This window comes from Hypanus sabinus, chromosome 16 (assembly GCF_030144855.1).
Source record: "Hypanus sabinus isolate sHypSab1 chromosome 16, sHypSab1.hap1, whole genome shotgun sequence".
NCBI classification, from domain to species: Eukaryota; Metazoa; Chordata; class Chondrichthyes; order Myliobatiformes; family Dasyatidae; genus Hypanus; species Hypanus sabinus.
Genome location: NC_082721.1, coordinates 65,778,306 through 65,799,181, shown reverse-complemented (window position 1 = coordinate 65,799,181; position 20,876 = coordinate 65,778,306). Strand labels below are relative to the sequence as shown.

The window sequence follows — 20,876 nt, the reverse complement described above, 5'->3', positions numbered from 1 at the left end:
TTGTTAGAGTTGAATGGCCATACTTAATTAGTACACTTGAGAAATTTAATTTTAGCCCACAATTTATATCTTGGATTAAATTGATATATTATACCCTTTTGGCTTTGGTACTCACCAATAATGTAAGATCTCCTTTTTTTCCAGTTGTTTCATGACATTAGACAAGCCTGTCCTCTTAGCCCATTGCTATTTGATATTGCCCTGGAACCTTTAGCTATTGCTATTTGTGACTCACATACTATACTTGGCATTTCCCATGGGAATGTGATACACAAGTTATCATTATATGCAGATGATTTGTTACTATATATTTTGAATCCTGAGAAATCCATTCCTGTTGTTATATCCCTGCTCGCTCAGTTTAGTAACTTTTCAGGTTATAAACAGAATTTTAATAAAAGTGAACTTTTCCCTTTAAACATGCAAGTTCCAATTTATAGACATTTACCATTTAGATAGGTTACAGATTATTTTACTCATCTAGGTGTTAAAATTACTAAAAAAAAAGGGTTTATTTGACGTAATTTTTTTTGCCTTTAATAGAACAAGTTAAGCAATCACTTACTAAATGGTCCTCACTGTCTATATCACTGATTGGTCGAATTAATGCTATTAAGATGATAATTTTACCTAAATTCATATATCTTTTCCAAGCAGTACCAATCTTTATTCCTAAATCCTTTTCTGATACTATTGACTCTAAAATTTCATCTTACATATGGCAGAATAAAAATCCTAGGTTAAGTAAAAAATACTTGCAGAAATCCAAAAAGAACTGCGGCCTGGCAATGCCAAATTTAAGATTTTATTACTGGGCAATTAATATTTGATATTTAATATTTTGACACAAGATGTGGATATTAATGTAAGTCCACTATGGGTTCTGTACAAGAGTTTTCACTGATTTCCATCTTAGGGACTTTGCTTCCATTTGTTCTTTCCAAACTGAATAAACAAATGGTTAATCCAATAATTAAACATACATCATGAATATGGTTTCAGTTTCATAATTTTTTGGCTTAAATAAATTTATTTTATCAAGTCCCATTATGGCTTAAATTAATTTATTTTATCAATTCACATTATATCTATTTTTTTTCAAACCTCTGTCATGGATCAAGCCTTTTTGGTATGAAAATTGAAGGGTATAATATGTGTTTGTACTAAACATTTGTTGAGTCAATTTAAAGTGGTGCATAGGGCTCATATGTCTAAAGATAAATTAGCTCATTTTTACTCTCATAGAAATCTGATCTGCAATAGATGTCATTCTGAGGTAGCCTCTTTGACTCATATGCTTTGGTCTTGCCCTTTTTGGGAAAAATACTGGAAAGATATTTTTGATACAATCTCTACAATCTTGCACATTGATTTACAACCTCATCCTATCACTGCAATTTTTGGTTTACCAATGATTGATCTGCCCTAATGTCTAGAAGATCTATTTTATTGAATTGGAAAGAGACACATCCTCCAACTACATCTCAATGGTTTTCCCAAACCATATCCTGTTTAAACTTAGAAAAAATTAGAAGTGGTGCCTTCAATCTCTCAGTTAAATTTGAAGAAACTTGAAGGCCATTTATCCAATAATTTCATAGAATGTAATTTGATATTTTCCAATTCCTTCATATTATTTATTAATTTGAGAAGAGGAAATGAGATGATGACATTAACGATTTTATCCAATATAATAGAATAGCCCAGTTTTGTTTAGTTTTAGTTCTGCTTAGTTTAGTTTTTGATGTTTCAATTTGAGGTTTTTTCTTCATCTTTTTATTTCTTTGTATCATGTCTATATTAAGAGTTTGGGAGGGCAATTATATTGATGTTACTTATAGTTTTTACTTACATGTGTTAATTGCTAACAATGTAATACCACTCCCTTTGTACTATTATGATCACTATGTATTTGTCTTTGAAAAATTCAATAAAAAGATTGAAAAAGAAAGAAAAAAGGAGAAACCCCATTTTCCCATGGGGAGGAATTGCGGCACACACCCAGCAGCAGATGAGTTAGTTTTCCCAGGATAACTACAGCAAAGTGACAGGAAGGTGTTAGCTTGGTTACTACAATACTGTCGCTTAAGATTACGAGTATAGACAGTAATAGCTTCATGTTTGCACATGTTTGACATGTCCTAGATATGTCTATTTCAGAAGTCCTTGCAGCTTGACTGCCATCAGAGTGGTCAGTAACACTTGGTAGGGTCCTTTCCAGTGAGGCTCAAGCTTCTATCTAAGATGGTTCTTTCTGAGAACAAAATCTCCTGGGTGAACTCGATGTTCATTTTCCAGTTCCCCTCCTTCCCGGAGGGCCTCCTTCACCTGCAAATGCAAGAACTGGAGAGATCTGGTTAGTACCAGTATATACCCTATAATCCCATTGACATTTGTTTCAGGTCCATCTCAGGTAATTTTGTATTTGGAAGGCAGCCTTCCAGGGGTTTCTTAACGCTCTGCCATAGACTAATATTGGCTGCCAACAGACGATGTTTGGTCTGATAATGAGTTCTCATCTGGAACAAGACTATTTCCTTCATCGTAACTCCTTCAGGCAAGACATATTTCAGCTGGGATCAACAATAACGTCATGTCGTCAAGGAATTTGTTACTTCAGGAAAGTCTCTCCTAATTGACTGTATAAAACACTTAGACTTCTGCTGTTATCGCTTTAAGAACTATGCTGGCATTTATCACTTTAAGAACAGCCGTATAACAGTTAACTTCCAGTTAAGTTAGTCGTTTGTTTACTTTTCATTTTTATTGTGCTGTGTTTCATAAATGTTTTATTTGTTCATAAAAAAAAACCTGTCTCAATTGTATATTCATTGTTGCCGTATCGTAACAGCACCCAGCCGATTCCCAATTGGTGTTCTCTTTTTCAGAGGTGCCCCTCCGTAAAACTTGCACATCCTTAATTCCAGGCATACCGGTTGATTCAGAAACTTGCATGCTCAGTTGGAAACACAGAGTCTCTGCTCACCGAGCCTGAGGAAATCTGCAGCCAGGTGAGTCCAGTTTGGAGTTGTTGATGTACATTGTTAGACTGAGAAGCTTCTCATAGAACAAACACTTCTTTCTTCATACAGTCAGCCTCCTTATCCACAGGGCATTGGTTCTGGGACCCCCCACAGATAGCAAACAACGCAAATGCTCAAGACCCTTATTTAACCGATCTCAGTGCAGGAGGACTTTAGGACCCGGGAGAGCTCTGGACCCACCACTTGGGGCTGCTGCTGAATCCACAGTTTCTGTTCCATTAACAGAAAATGATTACAATTGAAAATAAAGTGGAAATAATAAAGCGATCAGAAAGTGGTGAAATGCCATTGGTCATTGGGAAAGCATTAAAATACAGTAGGTCAACGGTTGGAACAATTTTAAAGGATAAAGTGAGAATAATGGAGCATGTGAAGGCCATGCCCCGATGAAAGCTACAATTATTACTAAGCAATGCAGTGGCTTAATTATTGAAATGCATATGTTTCTTGGGTTTTATATGCATAGAAAGGTAAAATATATACTATATACTAAGACAAATGTTTGACTAACTGACGCTAAATAATACCAGATGCACTTGTTCTGGCTAACGTACAAATCCAACTTAAAGACTGCCTGTACTTTAAATCATCTCTAGTTTACTTATAGTACCGAATACAATGTAAATACTACGTAAATAGTTGTTATACTGTATTGTTTAGGGAATAATGCCATGAAAAAAAAGTCTCTACATGCTCAAACGAGTGCTGGAGAGAAACCTCTGGATTTTCCCGATCCGCGGTTGGTTGAATTCGTGCATGCGGAACCCGTGGATAAGGAGGGCCGACTATACTGCCTGGAATGGAGGCTCTTAAAACAGGATTGAAAGAGACTGAACAGGGTTGTCCACTTCGCCAGACCTATCATGGTACAACCCTCTCCACCACTGAGAACATCTTCAAAAGGTAGTGCCTCAAGAATTCAGCATCCATCACTCAGGACCATCACCACCAGGACATGCTCTCTTCTCATAACTACGACAGTCATTTCTTCAGCAATTTGACAGGGCACGACTGCACAAGCGCATGAAGGTTGGCCTCTCAGACAGCAGGAGAGTTTAAAAAGTGAGCTGATTAACAGAGCGGGTGATGGAGTAGTGAGAGATAGAGAAGGAAGGCTTTGGCTCAAGAGGTTTCAGCGATCAGAGGCTGAGGACAAGCTTGCCCCAGTCAGGTAAGGCCAGGTAAGCTCCTTTAATTCATGTAATTAGCTTAGGAAGAGGCTTTATGGTTTGAGAAAGAAAGTCAGGTGAATGGAGTTAAGGAACAGATGGAATTGACTTAAGGAAGCAAATGGTCGGTCACCTGTCAGAAACTGGGATGGTTACCACCCTCCTCTCCATTCTATGGGCCTTTCGATAACTGTGGAAAATCTGAGCAATCCCGCCTTCTGTACTGGAGCTGCTTTTCACTGGACGGGAGCAGGGGAGGAAAGAGGACTCTTAGTGCTCCACTCCTCTTTAATATGACTGTGACAAGACCAGGTTTAGTCACATTTAAACTTCAGTTAATTGCCCACTCCCTCCCTGAATCTCATTGGAAGTACAGCATTGGAAATACTCAGCAGGTCAGGCAGCATCTGTGGGTGAGAAACAGAATGCTGTGAGGTTACAGCACCATCCCTGGTTTCAGATCTGCAGCACATTCTACTCTGCATTCTACATTTTTATTTTAATTTCTCTCTAACTGTGGTCATTCATTCATTACCTGGATGCTTTGTGTCTCCTTTACAAACTCGGTCTCCCCACCCTGTCAGGGACACATTTTCCTTTCTCATTTTCTCACTTTTCCAGTTCTTCTCTCCACAGATTCATGACATCAAAACAGCCTTGAGATAAATTCTCCATTTTCAGGAAAATACAAAGTCCTTACCTTCACAAACCTTCCCTGCAGTGAGGCTGGCGGTCGCAGTAGATGCATGAAACCCTGTAACACAGTTGCACTGGTAGGAGCCCATTGCATTGTAACAAGCTGCATGAAGATGACACGGAGACGATTCACACTCATCGATATCTATGTGAACAGACAAAATCCTTCACAATCATAAATATCGTTTGCCCTCTCTTCATCGTGCTTCACCTCCTCTTGGATAAAGTTGTGGCTGTGGAAATTTATATTTTATAGACTCGAAGAAGAGACCTTGCTTCAGACCTGCCCAGACCCCCTCCCTCAATACTTCCTCCAGTCCATCAGCGATTGCACTGGTGCTGCTTTCGATACACATACAGAGCTAAGAAACGTTTTCATTTTCACTGCCAAATTGCCTGTGTCAAACTGCCTCTCTACCAGTGGACTTTAGGTTCAGACCCAGGGAATAACTGTCAAGCACAGTTTGTTTAAAAGTACATACTATTAATTAGCAAGCTTGTGTTTTTAGTTGGTAACACAGAGATTCTGCTTACTGAGCTTGTGAAAACTTACAGCCAAGTGAGCCCAGAATACTGCTTGGAGCTGTTGATATAAATTGTTATCACATACAGATATTCTCTGGTTGGTCACATCAGACCGTGATGGAAGATCATGATGTCTGACCTCCATATTGGATGGCTTTTTCCAGTGGGGGACAAATGTACCAACCATCAAAGCAGTGGCACCCAGTCTTCAACCGCATCACTGGTGCAATTCTGGGCCTCACTAGTCTGAGTGTCATTAGAAAAGGCCCAGACTGACCGTTGCTCACTGCTGTTCGGCGGAATAGCTATTAGGAGAACCCCCATTTTCCCATGGGGAGGAATCGCTGCACACAGCCAACAGCAGATTTTTCCCAGGATAACTACAGCAAAGTGACAGGAGGTGTTAGCTTGGTTACTACAATTCAGGTGCTTAAGATTACGAGTATAGACAGTAACAGTCCTATGTTTGCACATGTTTGACGTGTCCTTGATATGTCTATTTCAGAAGTTTGACTGCCATCGGAGTGTTCAGTAACACTTGGTAGGGTCCTTTCCAGTGAGGTTCAAGTTTCTATCTTCTGTCCTGACGAAGGGTCTCGGCCCGAAATGTTGACTGCTCATTTCCACAGATGCTGCCCGACCTGCTGAGTTTCTCCAGCTTGTTGTACATGTTGCTTTGACCACAGCATCTGCAGTGTACTTTGTGTTTTCTATCTAAGATGGTTCTTTCTAAGAACAGTCTCCTGGGTGAACTCAATGTTTATTTTCCAGTTCCCCTACTTTCCAGAAGGTCTCCTTCACTTGCGATTGCAAGACCTGGAGAGATTTTGTTAGTGCCAGGATATACCCTATAATCTCATTCAACATTTGATTCAGGGCCATCTTGGGTAATTTTGATTTGGCAAGGCAGTCATCCAGGGGTTTCTTAATGCTCTGCCTTAGACTATTTTGGCTGCCAACAGATCATGTTTGGTCTGATAATGAGTTCTCATCTGGAACAAGACTATCGTGGCAATTTTAGCCAATTTTGACCAATTTGTAATCTTAATTTAGCCAATTTGCTTTTCAGTTGTCCCATCAGCCCTTTCAATCAGGCTGGCAGCCTGCAACTGTGTGGTCTGTTTAATCCCCAGAGCTGGCATAGTTGGCTATTAATATCACCCACAAAATAAGGACCATTGTCAGATACAACTTGATCCAGTACCCTGAATCTGTGAATGATTTCTTTCAACAAAATATGCTGTACGGTATCGTCTTTGTTATCTGTGGTGGGATATACTTCAGTTCATCTACTAGTAACAGCAAGAATCATAAGACAATACTTATAACAGTGCACACACAGTAATTTGATAAAATTGAGTTGTAGTTGGCAGAAAAGGTATCTTGGCATGAGTATATCTCTTTGGGCACTGGGTGCCTTTTACTGGATTATGTTCTTGGCACATCAGACATCGTCGGGCAATATTCTCTGCTACCTTCTTCAGTCTGGGCTCCACCATGGTTCCAAAAATTGCCTTACTATTCCCTCCTTGCCAACGTGAGTATTGGTATGTACAAAATCTACAATATAGCTCAGTATAGTTTCAGGTACGCAGACCTGATGGGCAGGAGCAAGCCAGAGGTCCTCGGTCAGTGAGTAAAACCATACGGCCGATTCCCAAGTGGCATTCTCTTTTTCAGAGGCTTCTCTCTGTAAAACATGCACATCCTCAATTCCAGGCATACCAGTTGATTCGGAGACTTGTGTATTCAGTTGTCAATATAGAGACTCTGCTCATTGAGCTGGAGAAAATCTGCAGCCAAGTGAGCCCAGTTTGGAGCTGTTAATGCACCTTGTTATCACATACAGATAATGGTAGACTGAGAAGCTTCTCATATAACAAACACTTCTTTCTTCATACAGTCAGCCTCCTTACCCACAGGGGGTGGGTTCCCGGAGCCCTCCACAAATACCAAAGAACGTGAACCCTTATTTAACCGGTCTCAGTGGGGTCAACTTTAGGACCCGGGGGAGTTCTGGACCCACCGCCCACGGCTGCTGATGAATCCGCAGTGTTTCTGTTTTGTTGATCAAACTTGTGGTTGATCTTTAGGGATCTCTTGCAGGCTTTTAGGGATAAATTAGACCCCGTGAGGAAGATAAAGAATGGTAGGGTGAAGGAACCATGGGTGACAAGTGAGGTGGAAAATCTAGTCAGGTGGAAGAAGGCAGCATACATGAGGTTTAGGAAGCAAGGATCAAATGGGGCTATTGAGGAATATAGGGTAGCAAGAAAGGAGCTTAAGAAGGGGCTGAGAAGAGCAAGAAGAGAGCATGAGAAGGTCTTGGCGAGTAGGGTAAAGGAAAACCCCAAGGCATTCTTCAATTACGTGAAGAACAAAAGGATGACAGGAGTGAAGGTAGGACCAATTAGAGATAAAGGAGGGAAGATGTGCCTGGAGCTGTGGAAGTGAGCAAGGTCCTCAATGAATACTTCTCTTCGGTGTTCACAAATGAGAGGGAACTTGATGATGGTGAGGACAATATGAGTGAGGTTGAAGTTCTAGAGCATGTTGATATTAAGGGAGAGGAGGTGTTGCAGTTGTTAAAATACATTAGGATGGATAAGTGCCCCAGGGTCTGATGGAATATTCCCCAGGCAGCTCCATGAGGTGAGGGAAGAGATGGCTGAACCTCTGGCTAGGATCTTTATGTCCTCGTTGTCCACTGGAATGGTAATGGTGGATTGGAGGGAGGCAAATGGTGTCCCTTTGTTCATAAAAGGTAGTAGGGATAGTTTGGGTAATTATAGACCAGTCAGCCTTATGTCTGAGGTGGAAAGGCTGTTGGGAAAGATTCTTAGAGATAGGATCTATGGGCATTTAGAGAATCATGGTCTGATTGGAGACAGTCAGCATGTCTTTGTAAAGGCCAGATCGTGTCTAACAAGCCTGTTAGAGTTCTTTGAGGAGGTGACCAGGCATATAGATGAGGCAGTAGATGTGATCTACATGGATTTTAGTAAGGCATTTGATAAAGTTCCACATGGTAGGCTTATTCAGAAAGTCAGAAGGCATGGGATCCAGGGAAGTTTGGATTCAGAATTGGCTTGCCTGCAGAAGGCAGAGAGCCGTGGTGGAGGGAGTATATTCAGATTGAGGGTTGTGACTAGTGGTGTCCCACAAGGATCGGTTCTGGGACCCCCACTTTTCATGATTTTCATTAACAACCTGGATGTGGGGTTAGAAGGGTGGTTGGCAAGTTTGCAGACAACACAAAGGTTGGTGGTGTTGTGGATAGTGTAAAGGATTGTCAAAGATTGCAGAGAGACATTGATAGGATGCAGGAATGAGCTGAGAAGTGGCAGGTGGAGTTCAACCTGGAAAAGTGTGAGGTGGTGCACTTTGGAAGGTTCAAACTCCAAGGCAGAGTACAAAGTAAATGGCAGGATTAGTGTGGAGGAGCAGAGGGATCTGACATACATGTCCACAGATAGATAGAAAGTTGCCTCAGAGGTAGATAGGGTAGTTAAGAAAGCTTATGGGATGTTAGCTTTCATAAGTCGAGGGATAGAGTTTAAGAGTCGCGAAGTAATGATGCAGCTCTATAAAACTCTGGTTAGACCACACTTGGAGTACTGTGTCCAGTTCTGGTTGCCTCACTATAGGAAGGATGTGGAAGTATTGGAAAGGGTACAGAGGATATTTACCAGGATGCTGCCTGGTTTAGAGAGTATGCATTTATGATCAGAGATTAAGGGAGCTAGGGCTTTACTCCTTGGAGAGAAGGAGGATGAGAGGAGACATGATAGAGGTGCACAAGGTATTAAGAGGAATAGATAGAGTGGACAGCCAGTGCCTCTTTCCCAGGGCACCACTGCTCAATACAAGAGGACATGGCTTTAAGATAAGGGGTGGGAAGTTCAAGGGGGACATTAGAGGAAGGTTTTTTACTCAGAGAGTGATTGGTGTGTGGAATGCACTGCCTGAGTCTGTGGTGGAGGCAGATACACTACTGAAATTTAAGAGACTACCAGATAGGTATATGGAGGAATTTAAGGTGGGGGAAAATATGGGAGGCACAACACTGTGCGCTGAAGGACCTGTACTGTGCTGTACTATTCTATGTTCTATGTTCTATGTTCTACCATCAAGGAGATAGAGAAGCCTAAAGATGCAAACTCAACATTTCATGAACAGGTTTTATTTTCGATCCCTATCTGCAGTAACCTAAACAAATCCTCCCATATACTGTAAATTATCTCTAGATTACTTATAATACCTAATACAATGTAAATGCTATGTAAGTAGTTGTTATACTGTATTGTTTAGAAGATAATGACAATAAAAGAAGTCTATACATGCTCAAACAATGAGTGCTGGAGAGAGAACTTCCAGGTTTTCCTGATCCATGGTTGGTTGAAACCGCACATGCGGAACCCGCGGATAAGGAGGACCGACTGTATCATATTCTCACAGAACAACTTGTCAAGCTGTTGATAACTCAGTTAAGTTCTAGCCCTTTTAATTCTGCTTATAATTCCTCACCAGCTGCTCTCATCTTTACATGGTCCATCCATGAATCTTCCTCTCCCTCTCAAGATCCCCATTGAATTTCTCAGCTCATCTTGGAACAAGCTCTGTCTACTCCGCACTACTCTGTCTCTTGTTCCAATAGAGTGTTGCTGGACCATGTGAGAGTTTGCGATCCAGGATTGGGATAGTAACCATCATGTCAGCTACAGATGCCAAATCTGGACAGAAGTGTTCCCTGATAATGCACTGTCAACGTTATGCAAAGGAACATGACTGCTCAATAAAATCATTTCACAGATTCTTAAATATACAGAACTGATTATCAGAACTATCGAAACAAACACAACAAAATGACAAACACACAGAAAATACTGGAGGAACTCAGCAGGTCGTGAACTTCAGAGCCATCACAATAATGTGGGACTTGCACGAGGACTGCCTGTTATATTCTTATTCTCCTTGACTCCTAGTAATGTGTAGGATTACTGTCCCTGGCAATGCACCACGCTCTCTTGTTTCTAAAGGAATATGACTGGTCAATGAATTCATTTCCCAAACTCTGAAATATAGAGTCATAGAGTACTATAATACAGAAAAAGACCCTTTGGCCCATCCCATCCACGCCAGCCATGGAGCAATTTCCATGTGTTTGTGAGTCCCTTTGTTTTCCCATTTGATTGATCAGATTTAATAAAGGAAACAATAGAAAAAACGATAATTTTCCCACCTCCCCACAATGACTCCCCTGTGTAATTTACACAATACAGAGCCCATACAATCCTTCTGTAGCTGTAGGACTCTGTAGAAGAATTGTGGAGGACTGATATCCAGAATCATTTGGGATTTATCCTCCATTTTCATGCTGATACCAAGTCCTTACCTTCACAAACTTTCCCTGCCGTGAGGTTGGCGGTCGCAGGTAATGCCTGAAACCCTGCGTTGCAGTTGCACTGGTAGGATCCCACTACGTTGATGCAAGTCGCATGTTTGTGACAAGGTGAGGACTTGCATTCATCGATATCTGTGTGAACAGGGAAAATCTCTCTCAATAGTAAACATGGATTGCTCCCTTTTATACCTGGGCTCTGTGGGTCGGGATGGAGTAACTCAGCACTGTGTTGTTTAATCCAGAAAAGACCTCTGCTGGAACAAAGGATTAGGAAGGGGCTTTATGGTTTGAGAAAGAAAATCAGATGAATGGAGTTAAAGAAGAGCTGGAATTGACCCAAGGAACCAAATGGCCAGTCACCAGTTAGAAGTGGAGATGGTTACTAACCTGTTCTCCATTCTATGGGACTGTTAATAGCAGTGTGGAAGGTTGGCAGAAGCCCTGCCTTCTGTACCGGAGCTGCTTTTCACTGGACCGGAGCAGATTAGGAAAGAGGACTCTCAGTGCTCCATTCATCTTTAATATGACTGTGGCAAGACCAGGTTTAGTCACATTTAAAATTCATTTAATTGCCCACTCCCTCCCTGAATCTGCATTGGAAGTACAGCATTGGAAATACTCAGCAGGTCAGGCAGTATCTGTGGGTGAGAAACAGGATGCTGCGAGATTCCAGCATCATCCCTGGTTTCAGATCCCCAGCATGTTCTACTCTGGATCATACATTTTATTTTACTTTCTCTCTAACTTCAATCATTCATCCATTACCTGGATGCATTGTGTTTCTTTTAGAGACTCTGTCTCCCTATCCTATCAGGGACACACTTTCCTGCCTTATTTTCTCACTTTTCCAGTTCCTCTCTCCACAGATGCTGTCTGATCCTCTGACCTTCGCCACTCTCTCATTTAGGAGCGCCAATTTCACAATTTGTACTATTTAATCCTTAAGAAATAGACCCATCGAGTCTGCTCCACCGTGGCTAATTTATTATCCCTCTCTGTGTAACCTTTGATGCACTTCCTAATCTATCATCTATCTACTTGCACTTTAATTAGACACAATGACTTGGCCTCCACGGCCATCTGAGGCAATGAATTCCCCTGATTTACCACACTCTGCTAAAGAAAGTGAGTACAGGCCTAGAACATCAGACGTTCCTCATATATTAACCGTGTCATTCCTGGGATCATTCTTGTGTACCCTCTCCATTGCCAGCACATCTTTTCTTAGATAAGGGGCCCAAATACGGACTGATCAATGCCTTATAAATCACTAACATTACATTCTTGTTTTTATATTCTATCCTCTCTTTTATTCAGTAATAATAATCAGATCTGTTCAAAGATATTAAACCTCCACTATTTTTTGACATTATCCCATCCATGATATTTCCTGGTCCACTGTAAAAGTCAACAGCCCAACGTCTGTGAATCCATGTGTCTGCTAGAGGCTGGAGGCCAAAGGCAGCCTGTCCTGGAGTTAGAGAGCTGTGTCTAGGTGTTGGAAGGGAGGGAGCAATGGGGCTTGTTTTGATGCTGTTGCTTCATCATTTGGTATGTCTGTTTTGTTGTGTTCTGAATTGTTCTGCTGAGCACGGTGAATGTGCTATGTTGGCACCAGAATGTGTGGCGACATCTGTGAGCAGCCCCCAAAACATCCTTAGGTTGTGTTAGCTGTTATCACAAATGAGCCATTGCACTGTATGCTTTGATGTTAAATGAATCTGAATCTGAACTCCCTTCAACCAGTTGGTTCTTCAACCAAATGCAACAACTCTGATCACTACAGTTTAGCAGCACTATGGCCACTTCAATCAATTTGCCCAAAAATAGACTTCCTTGTTCTAATTGTGTTCCTTCTTGCAAAAATTGTAATGAATTCATATACAGTGGATTATGGTTAATTGGGACTCTTAGCGACCAGTACATTTTGGCCCAACTAATCGACTGCCCCAATTAGCTGAAGTTTCATGGAAATAGCTAAAAAGGTATAAAAAGAGACACATTGAGTAACAATTTATGTATTTAAATGAAATACAGAACAAATTAGAACAATACCAATAGTAATAAAGTACTATAAAACTGTATTAGTTCCTAATAGTTATCAATGGAAGAACTCACCCAGTGTACACAACGAACAAAATCAGTGCCGACCACGAGCACAGACAATAGACTGACTTCAGACAATGCTATTGATGATTGCATCCTCCAAAGCCTGTTTTTCATTGTAACATTCAAGGTGATTGTTAATACTTTCAAAATCTTTGTACGTTTGTAGTACCTAACTTGTTGAAGTGGGGAAATCATTTTATTTCATTCCAGACCATTTCTGGCATCTCCAAGACTCAATACATGAAACTGCCATGAGCAAATCCACTCGGAATTGTCGTACTACTTATTTCTCACCAACTATCAGTGACAAAAATCACTGCTTTTTGAACACAAACACACACAACTGATGCTACAGGTGAACCCTATTAATTAAATTATCAATTAATTGGGGGGCCATTTATTTGGGACAACTGTTTTAAAAAAATCGAGAATATAGCCTTGTTTCTCCTCATTTATTTGGGGCAACTATGCCGCTTAATTGGGGCAGGAGCCTTTCCAGTTTCTAACCAGTGTGAGACACGTGCACTTGCATAGCTGTTGACACTACACTATGCTCAGAGCAATCAGCCTTTAAATAGCGTCAGTTACATGCATTTATGTTCAAAAAGCAGTGACTTTTGTCATTGAAAGCTGGCAAGAAATTAGCAGCAAGACAACTTGGAACTGTTTTGCTCAACAAAGTTTCAAGCATTCAGGCTTGGAGATACAGTAACAGAAATGACCACGAGCGAAACTGAAACCATTTCACTACTTCAACAAATTAGGAATTACAAAGGTATTGACAATCATCTTGAATGTTATCAATGAATGCAATCATACAAAGTAATAATTAATGGCAGTCCATTATCTGCACTATCTGTCTGAGCTGATTTTGTTCATTTACAGCCAATCAAAAGTACACAGCAGATTAATTCCTCTGTTGATAACTATTAAGAATTAATACACATTGATAGTACTGTAATTAAATTGGTAGTGTTCTAATTAGTCTGCATTTCATTTAATTATGTAAATTGCTACTCAATTAAACAATATTTTGTCTTTTTTATACATTTTAACTACTTCTATGAAGCTTCAGCTAATTAGGGTAGCCACTGATTGGGCCAAAATGTACCAGTCCTGATTTGTCCCAATTATCTAGAATCTATTCTATTTAAAAGCTCAGCTTAAAGCAGAGTGTAGCCTCTAATATGCACACAAGCACGTGTGATTGATACTAGTTAGAAACTGTTCGGCAACAGTCTCCTGTTCCAATTAAGTGGCATAGTATCCCAAGTAAATGAAGGGAATCCTGCTGATGTTCACGATTAATTTTTGTTCTTTAGGAGTTGTCCTAAAAAAGCAGCTGCTCCGATTAACCGATGGCCCAATTAAGCAGAATCCATTGTATTTAATGTATGTTTTTTCTTGTGAGTGATGTTCATATGATGCTATGTGCCTATGATGCTGCAGTAGAACCGAAAGATCAAAAGACGTAGGAGCAGAATTAGGCCATTTGGCCCATCAGGTAAGTTTTACAATGCACCACTGATTACGTACGTATATTGGTGCATTTCACAATAAACTAATCTTTGACCTTAACCGCCCTGAAATTGGCAATTTGATCTTTATTCTATGTCATGGCTATTTATGGTCATTACCTTCACAGCTCCTCCTTCCATTGGAGCCAGCCTTCTCAGTCGACTGAAAACCTAAGCTGCAAATACACTTGAATGAACCACCTGTGTTCTGACAAGTTGCTTCATGGGGTCACAGAGAGGAATTACATTCATCGATATCTACGCAGACAGAAAAACTCTGCAGCAATTGATCGACTATACATTATGGTCCTTTCACCCTGCAATATACCCTAGCATCCTACTACATTAATGGTATATATCCAACCATTGAGATCTCCACCCTCACGTTTATCAGAGTTAAATTTCATTTACCACTACCATGCCCAGGCTTCTGTATGAACTCCTTACAGATGGCACAGGAACTGAACTCCAAACTCTGACACCTCAAACTGTAATAGCGTCACACTAACCGCTACTCTACTGTAGTGCCCCCTAGAGTCATAAAAAGTACAGCACAGGAGGAAGCCCATAAACTCATCTAGTCCATGCTGACCCACTTAAATGGCCTACTCCCATCGACTTGCACTGGGACCATAGACCTCCATCCCCCTACCATCCATGTACCTATCTAAACTTCTCTTAAACATTGAAATCCAGTTTGCATGCACCCGTTGTGCTGACAGCTCATTCCACACTCTCACAACCCTCTGAGTGAAGAAGTTTCCCCTCATGTCCCCTGAAGCTCTTCACCTTTCACCCTTAGCCCATGACCTCTAGTTGTAGTCCACCCAACCTCAGTGGAAAAAGCCTGATTGCACTTACCCTAAGTACAGTATACCCCTCATAACTTTGTTTAATTCATTGGTAACACATTCATAACTAATAATTCAGATCTTGAAATTTAGTCTTGATCTCAGTTATTTAAAGTCCTCACCTTCACACCTCAGACTGGAGTTGCTGTATCCTTGCTTACACTGACACTTGTAAGAACCAGCTGTGTTGACATTCGCTTTACAAAGTCTATTTCGAAACTTGTTACACCCATTGATAGCTGTGTAAAGAGGAAACATTCCATCATAAACATTTTGCTCTCCATTACAAGTGGATTTTACTGTAGTTAGTGGAACTTAGAAAATAACACCAGGGATGCCACAGTAGTGTAGCCGTTAGCACAACGCTATTACAACTCAGGGCATTCCGAAGTTCAGAGAACAATTCCGACACTGTCTGGGAGGAGCTTGTACATTCTCCCCAGGAGTGTGTGGATTTCCTCCAAGTGTTGTGGTTTCCTCCCAGTGTCTCGGCAGACGGGCCAAACCAGATGAAGGTAGCCGATGGGTCTTCAACCCTCAGAGAGGTAGAGAATCTGTCTGTCCCAGCGTGTGAAGTCTGGCCTGGCAGATTGAGTGGAGGAGACTGATTAATGGTCCAACTGTCAAGAATGCAGCCAACAGGCGTTGGTGGAGCGCTAAGAGCATGACAAGACACGTAGACGTCCTGGTCATCCACCGCAAGAAGTGGTGCTCTCTTTAAACTCACCTGGCAGAAGGCAAAGGCAAACCACTGCTGTCACCTGCCAAATTCGTGATTTCCCAGTATGTCAGAGTGGTGTGGAGGGAAATCGTCTTCCAGCAGAAAATTCCAGATGCAACCTAATGACGACGACATACTCATTGAGGTCTTCTGCTGCTGTAGGTCATTCACTTGAAGGTTCAATATATTGGGCATTCAGAGATGCCCTTCTGCACACCATTGATGAAACGCATCGTTATTTCAATCACTGTCACCTTCCTGTCAGCTTGAACCAGTCTGGCCATTCTCCTTTGACCTTGCTGTTATGTATTTAATATTTCAGTAATATTGTAAATATATTATTTGATAAAGCATTCTTGTTCATTTAAATAATTCATGATGGTTAAAATTAAAAGTATGTGAATGGCATACGTCATCATGCCACCACATCATACTCACACGTCTCACTAAGGGAAAAACAAAACTAAATTTACATGAGTTATCCCTGGTCTGGTCTTGTGTTTTAGCTTTTAATTGGTTTTATATTTTGGAGTTACAAAATATAACACTTTCTCATTAAAAGATTTTTTCACTCACAGAACTGTTGCTCACTGGATGCTCTAGAGACTGTTGTGTGTGAAAATCCTAAGAGGTCAACAATTTCTAAGATAGTGAAACCACCCCATCTGGCACCAACAGCTATTCTGCAGCCAGAGTCACCTGCATCACATTTCCTCCCCATTCTGATGTTTGGTCTGAGCAACAATTGAACCACTTGACCATGTCTGCATGCTTTTGTGCATTGAATTGCTGCCAAATGATTAGTTAATTGTACATTTGCATTAATGAGCAGGTGAACACATGTACTTAATAAAGTGGGCACTGTGTGTACATTCATTGAAACCATTAATTGGATTGTATCACCAATTTAAACCTCAACCAAACTCAGTCACCTGAGGGAATTTATAACTCACCTGTACAAATTTTTGTTCGATCAGAATGATCCAATTTGCACTTCTGATCTTGGGACAGAATGTCTCCGAAAACACTGAAGCACAAGATAACTAAAAGAAAGAAAATGAAGCAGTTAGACTTTTGTTGCATCATTTTTACTTCTTCTCTCCTGGAACACAACACTCCAATATTGAACATAGCCAGGGCTGATGAGAACTTTTGGAAGGAGAGAGGGTTAATAGCCCCACCTCCTGAGATGTCAAAACCAGTCTTTGGATTGATGGCGTTGAACACAGGAGTGTCAGTGCTTTGTTCTCAGTGACCAAAATCCAGCCACCGGTGTTGACTTCTGACATTGGTGTCCAAAGCTTACATGACTCCACATCACCTGTTGAAGTTATCTACACTGGGTCAGGAGGCTGATGGTTATAGGGTAATAACTTCCTGAAACTGGTGGCGTGAGAACCAAGTTTGCCTTCATTTGCATGTTGCTTGTTTGTTAGTCTTTGTTCATGTAGAGTTTTATATAAATTTTACTGTGTTGCTTTATTTTCTTCAAAAAATAAATCTCTGGATAGTACATGGTAACTTACATATACTATGGTAATAAATTTACTTTAAACTTTGAAGTGATAAATATTAACTAATAACCAAAACAAGGTGTTATGAGATAGTATTTGTGAGTTCATGGACATTTCAGAAATCTGATGACAGGACTGATGGCAGCTGTTTGGAAAATGTTGAGTGTGGGTCTTCAGGATCTGTACTGCTTTGTTGATGGGAGTGTTGAGAAGAGGCAAGTCCTGAATGGTGAGATACAGGAGCCTTAGTTCCAACACCACCACGTTCAGGAGCAGTTATTACCCCACAACAATCAGGCTCCTGAACTGCCACGGATAATTTCACTCACCTCAATGCTGAACTGCTTTCAGAACCTATGGACTCACTTTCAAGAACTCTACATCTCATGTTTACTGTTTTATTTATTTAAAAAAAAAATATTTGCATGATGTGAATTCTTTTGCACTTGGTGTTTGTCAATCTTTGTTATTTATAGTTTTTCATAAATTCTATTGTATTACTTTATATTCCAGTTGTAAACACTTTTTACCCAGTGTCCCTCGCTATGTGGCTTGTTAGCCCCTCACTAACAGTCACTGGGACTCAATGGTGAGAAAGCTACCTTCCTCAAATGGTGCGTCTAGGACCAAAACCAGATGCCTGGACCACCTGAACCCCGATCTGTGCAAATACTGTGTAAGTACTGTCCCTGTGCAATAGCCATTGGCAAGAAATAACAGATTGTATGCTGCATACAATTATAAAGAAAGTATATTTATCAATTTCAACTTTATCAGACAGTTCGTAGGAAAATAAAGAAAAATTAAAAAGGGCCCACTACAGTTAACCCAGTCCAAATGTGCAAATAAGTTGGAGCTCATCTTGAAGTTGTCTTTAACTCACACATTGGCCCACAATCTGCACGAAAGCACACACCACCTTCGGAATGTTGCTGGAAATCCACATTAAACAAACGGGCTCCCCCAAGGGAATATCGGTCCTTCCTCCTTGAAGCCATTCATCTGCACAAAGCACCTTGTGCAACAGGGACAGCTTCCTCAGCCATCTTCCCTCATGCCTTCTCCCAGCTCCATGATCCACACCAATGTCCATCACCGAAACCTCTTTGCCAGCGTGCTCTAGAACCTTCTCCCAATTCCACTATCCTGATTGGCTGATACAACATTGACCCCTATCATTAGCTCAAACCATATCATGCTAAAAGTAGAACAGACTGCTCCTACAAAGCTGCAAAAATGAAATACCTACAGCATAGCAGTAAAAATCTTAACCAGGGCATTATATAGTAAATACCTTCAAGAAAATGAATTCAAAGTTAAAGTATAGAGACCTATACTTACTTTAATAATAAATTTACTTTAAACTTAAGATTCCCAGTTTAAATAAAATTTTCTCTCAACCGTCAACAAAGCAACTAATTATTTTCTGTCACATCCCTCCAAAAGATGGCCTCCAATGACTGGAGTGCTGTACCATTGGACTTGCCAGGAGCACAACATATTCTGGGCTCAACACATTGACGCAGTCATCATATACAAACTCACTATACTTTGCTAGGAGTTTGAGGACATTTGTTATGTCAACAAAGGCTTGCAAATTTCTATGCAGGGGAGTATTCTGACTGGTTGCATCACCACCCGGTGTGGAAGCTCCAAAGTACAAAATTGAAAGGGTCTGCAGAAGGCGGGAGACTCAGCTGGTTTCATCACAAGCAACACCCTCCCATCATTGAGGACATCTACAAAAGACAGTGCCTCAAAAGGCAGCATTCATCATTAAGGAATCTCACTATACAGGACATAATCTCTTCTGATTACTACCATTAGGAAACAGGTACAGGATTGTAAAGACACACACTCAACATCTCAGGAACAGCTTCTTCCCCTCCATCTTCAGACTGCTGAATGGTACAAGAACCCATGAACACTACCTCACTATTCCTTCTTCTTGTACCATGCACTTATTTTATAATTTACAGTAATTTTAAGTCTGCTCTATAATACTGACATAAAGCACAAATTTCGTCATATAAGACAGCAATAATGAACCTGGTTCTGATATTTCTATGCCAGTTTCCCAAGGACTGAATGCCTTGATTTTGCAAATACATAACTATTTCCACTTTACATATTCCTAATGATCCAGCCTCCACCAACCTCGTGAATTCAGAGTTCCAGGGTTTTGCTATCCTCTGGGAAGAAATATCTGTGCATCACAACATGGTGCCACTGGGGGCAAACTTGGTTTCCCTGGAATTTGGAAAGGAAGATTTGGGAGAGAAATGGACAAGAGTATATAGTTGCAAGATAAGGGGACAATCATTTCTCTTGCAACTAAAACACAAGAAAATCTGCAGATGCTGGAAGTCCAAGCAACACATACAAAATGCTGGAGGAATTCAGCAGGCCAGGCAGCATCTATAGAAAAGAGTAAACAGTCAACATTTCGGGCCAAGACTCTTCGTCAGGACTGGGATGGAAGGGAAGAAGTCAGAGTATGAAGGTGGTGGGAGAGGAGGAAGTACAAGGTGGCAGGTGATAGATTAAACCGGGAAATGGGGGAGGGGGTAGGGGAGGTGAACTAAAGAGCTGGAAACTGTATTGGTGAAAGAAATAAAGGGTTGGAGAAGGGGGAATCTGACAGGAGAGAACCGAAGACCATGGAAAAAATGAAGGAAGGGGGATACCAGAGAGAGGTAAGGTGGGTAAGGTGAAAGAAAGAAACAGGAATGGAGAGGAGTGGGGGGGGGGGGCAATCATCTGAAGTTAGAGAAATCGATGATCATGCCATCAGGTTGGAGCCGACCCAGATGGAACATACGGTGTTGCTTCTCCAACCTGAGTGTGGCCTAATCGTGGCAGCAGAAGAGGCCGTGGATTGACATGTCGGAATAGGACTGGGAATGGTTGCTACCGGGAGATCCCTTTTTGTGGCAGCTGGAGCGAAAGTGCTTGGCAAAGTGGTTTCCCAATCCTTTTTTTTGTAATTTATTTTTTATTGAAGATCATCATCAACCAAACATTTCCATAAGATGTATTTCAGATACTGTACATATATATCATATATTCACATTTGCCGCAAATCTCCACATAATATGTATCTGAGGTATACACTTACCCAGAAGAGAGGAAAGAAAGAACAAGCAAAAGGAAAAAAACTATGTACGAGTAGGGAGTGATCTTTTTTTTTAACAACATATTCATTGATTTGTGAGAATACAATCAGCCCTATGAGGTGTTATGTAATTAAACGGTTTTTCCCAGTATGAATCAAATTATTCCAACTTATGATTAACAGATAGTGTTAACTTCTCCATTTTGTAAAT

General features: G+C 40.8%; 1 protein-coding gene across 1 annotated transcript in view; it reads right to left on the bottom strand.

The window, feature by feature from the left end:
* Positions 1 to 20,876, bottom strand: part of LOC132405908 (uncharacterized) — a 213,147-nt gene that overhangs the window by 70,801 nt on the left and 121,470 nt on the right. The window contains exons 23-26 of the mRNA XM_059990886.1: positions 16,990 to 17,079; positions 15,438 to 15,554; positions 10,830 to 10,970; positions 4,914 to 5,054 (exon numbers count right to left, since the gene is read on the bottom strand). Coding sequence (XP_059846869.1) covers positions 4,914 to 5,054; positions 10,830 to 10,970; positions 15,438 to 15,554; positions 16,990 to 17,079 — 489 coding nt within the window. The remainder of the gene's footprint in view (positions 1 to 4,913; positions 5,055 to 10,829; positions 10,971 to 15,437; positions 15,555 to 16,989; positions 17,080 to 20,876) is intronic.